General features: G+C 53.9%; 1 protein-coding gene across 1 annotated transcript in view; it reads left to right on the plus strand.

The window, feature by feature from the left end:
- Positions 1–2524: 2524 nt before the first annotated feature.
- Positions 2525–3509, plus strand: part of LOC111534678 (protein disulfide-isomerase) — a gene marked incomplete at its 5' end in the record, with an annotated part of 4559 nt that continues 3574 nt past the window's right edge. Inside the window, 2 exons of the mRNA XM_026450856.1 lie at positions 2525–2845; positions 3024–3149. Coding sequence (XP_026306641.1) covers positions 2525–2845; positions 3024–3149 — 447 coding nt within the window. The remainder of the gene's footprint in view (positions 2846–3023; positions 3150–3509) is intronic.

Raw genomic sequence — 3509 nt, forward strand, 5'->3', positions numbered from 1 at the left:
TTATGCCATTCTCCTGCCTCAGCCTCCCGAGTAGCTGGGACTACAGGCGCCCGCCACGTTGCCCGGCTAGTTTTTTGTATTTTTTAGTAGAGACAGGGTTTCACCGTGTTAGCCAGGATGGTCTCGATCTCCTGACCTTGTGATCCACCCGTCTCGGCCTCCCAAAGTGCTGGGATTACAGGCTTGAGCCACCGCGCCTGGCCTAATAAATTTTTTAAATAAAAAAGTGGTTCAGAGGGAGTAATGGAAGGCTCACCCAAAATTCTCACCTGAAGAGCCTCAGCACAGGAGTGCCTCTCTGAGCCTGAGCCGAGGCTGCATCCTCAGCTGCAGACTGACCCCTCATGGTTGGGCTGCCACAGCCTCTCCATCTTGTGGCCTGAGCACTCCCTGAAGCTGCCGCACATTATTAGGGATCGCCAGAGCCTCACGGCCATGTGGATTGCGCCTTTCAGGATCTGTTGTATTAGAAACTAGAACTAAGAATGTAAAAAATGTTTTTGTTTCTTCTCTTTTTTTTCTTTATTTATTTAATTTATTTTTTATTTTTTGAGACGGAGTCTCACTCTGTTGCCAGGCTCGAATGCAGTGGTGCAATCTTGGCTCACTGCAACCTCCGCCTCTCAGTCTCCCAAATAGCTGGGATTACAGGCACCCGCCACCATGCCCGGCTAATTTTTGTATTTTTAGTAAAGACGGGGTTTCACCATGTTGCACTAGGCTGCTCTGAAACTCCTGGCTTCAGGTGGTCCCCCGCCTCAGCCTCCCAAAGTACTAGGATTACAGGCGTGAGCCACCACGCCCGGCCTGTTTCACTCTTGTCACTCAGACTAGAGTGCAGTGGTGTGATCTCACTGCAATGTCTACCTACCTGGCTCAAGCAGTCCTCCTGCGTCAGCTTCTCGAGTAGCTAGGATTACAGGCAGGTGTCACCACACCCAATTGATGTTTGTTTTTGTTTGTTTGTTTTTTGAGACGGAGTCTCGGTGTCTCGCTCTGTCGCCCAGGCTGGAGTGTAGTGGCTGGATCTCAGCTGACTGCAAGCTCCGCCTTCCGAGTAGCCGGAACTACAGGCACCCACCACCTCGCCCGGCTAGTTTTTTGTATTTTTTAGTAGAGACGGGGTTTCACCGTGTTAGCCTGGATGGTCTTGATTTCCTGACCTCATCATCCGCCCGTCTCGGCCTCCCAAAGTGCTGGGATTACAGGCTTGAGCCACCGTGCCCGGCCGTATTTTTTTTTTGAGACAGAGTCTTGCTCTGTTGCCTAGGCTGGAGTGCAGTGGCACGATCTTGGCTCACTGCAACCTCCACCTCCTGGGTTCAAGTGATTCTCCTGCCTCAGTATCCCAAGCAGCTGGGATTACGGGCACGCACCACCACACCCAGCTAATTTTTTGTATTTTTGGTAGAGTGGGGGTTTCACCATGTTGGCCAGGCTGGTCTCGAACTCCTGGCCTCAAGCAGTCCACCCATCTTGGCCTCCCAAAATGCTGGACTTACAGGCGTGAGCCACTGTGGCCAAGTTAATTTAAAAGAATAATCATCCCATTACATGTTATCATAAATCACACCTTTATGGAAACTAATTTTTCCCAGACAAAAACAATTTACTGCTAAGTGGTGTTTTAGATTCCTCCAGCAGGATCCTCCTCTCCTGCCCTCCTGCTGTTGCGACACCACACAGCCAGTAGCCTCTGTGAGTCTGTGCCACAGCACGTGAGCGGGAGAGGGCAAAGGCAAAGGCTAGGGAAGTGTGAGTGTGAAAACAGCTTTGACCGGTGGGGCGCGGTGGCTCATGCCTGTAATCCCAGCACTTTGGGAGGCCAAGGCAGGTGGATCATGAGGTCAAGAGATCGAGACCTTCGTGGCCAACATGGTGAAACTATCTATTTTAAAATACTCCATCTCTGCTAAAACTACAAAAAAATGAGCCGGGTGTGGTGGCAGGCTCCTGTAGTCTCAGCTACTTGGGAGGCTAAGGCAGGAGAATCACTTGAACCCGAGAGGCAGAGGTTGCAGTGAGCCAATATCATGCCACTGCACTCCAGCCTGGGCAACAGAGCGAGACTCTGTCTCAAAAATAAATACAAAAGAAAATAGCTTTGGGCTGGGCGCGGTGGCTCAAGCCTGTAATCCCAGCACTTTGGGAGGCCGAGACGGGCGGATCACGAGGTCAGGAGATCGAGACCATCCTGGCTAACATGGCGAAACCCCGTCTCTACTAAAAAATAAAAAAATCTAGCCGGGCGAGGTGGCGGGCGCCTGTAGTCCCAGCTATTCCGGAGGCTGAGGCAGGAGAATGGCGTGAAACCGGGAGGCGGAGCTTGCAGTGAGCTGAGATCCAGCCACTGCACTCCAGCCTGGGCGACAGAGCGAGACTCCGTCTCAAAAAAAAAAAAAAAGAAAGAAAATAGCTTTGACCACATGGGTCCCCTGAAAGGGTTGGGGGCCCCGGGGATGGGCCACACTTCAAGGGTTGCTGGAACCACATGCGCAGGCTCAAGTTGTGGATGTAAACCCAGCCGTTGAATTCACTGGCAGCCATAAGGCTGTGGCCAGAGCCAGTCTGGCTGTCAGGGAACAGTCATGTCCTATACCCATCGCTGGGCTTGTGGCTTGAAACCCCACAGGAGGGCAGGGCTGCTGGCTGTTGTGGCTTCCCACGTCCAGGGAGATGTGGACCCGGGGCCTATGCTCCTGGCAGCAGTGCTCAGTCAGGGCCCCCTTTCTGTCCACAGTTTGATGAAGGCCGGAACAACTTTGAAGGGGAGGTCACCAAGGAGAACCTGCTGGACTTCATCAAATACAACCAGCTGCCCCTTGTCATCGAGTTCACTGAGCAGGTGCGGCTCCCCTGCCTCCCTGCAGCCCTCAGGCTGGGGATGGGGAGGAGTGGGTTGGGGGTAGCATGAGGCTCCCGGTCACCACTGCTGTCCGCCGTCTAGCATTGGAGGCCGTTGGGAGAACATTCTGCATTAATAGCGTGTGACTCAGACCCAGTAACTTAAGTTTATAACACAGACAGCCCCGAAGATTTTTGGAGGTGAAATCAAGACTCACATCCTGCTGTTCCTGCCCAAGAGTGTGTCTGACTATGACGGCAAACTGAGCAACTTCAAAACAGCAGCCGAGAGCTTTAAGGGCAAGGTGAGCTGCTCCTCTGGGTGGCTCATGGGGCGGTGCCAGGGAACCGTACGACTCTTCCTGAGGTGACAGAAGTGTGGGGCCTTCCTGAGGCTGCCTCCTGGACCGGACCGGGCACCCGATTCAGGAGAGCCTGGACGTAGATGAGGGGCCAGCCAGGCCAGACCTCTGCTCCCGGTCACCTGCTGGTCTGGTTGGGCAACCCCCAGAGTCCAGGTTGGAGGAAAGGCACCAGGGGCACCATCTGCTTCCGAGTGAAATCAGGGCTGGAGGCAGAGGCCAGCCTGCCAGCCGTCTCCACACCTTCTGAGTGACATCAGGGCTGGAGGCAGAGGCCAGCCTGCCAGCCGTCTCCGCACCTTC

The sequence above is a fragment of the Piliocolobus tephrosceles genome, unplaced genomic scaffold (genome assembly GCF_002776525.5).
Source record: "Piliocolobus tephrosceles isolate RC106 unplaced genomic scaffold, ASM277652v3 unscaffolded_25604, whole genome shotgun sequence".
In the NCBI taxonomy this organism is placed as follows: domain Eukaryota; kingdom Metazoa; phylum Chordata; class Mammalia; order Primates; family Cercopithecidae; genus Piliocolobus; species Piliocolobus tephrosceles.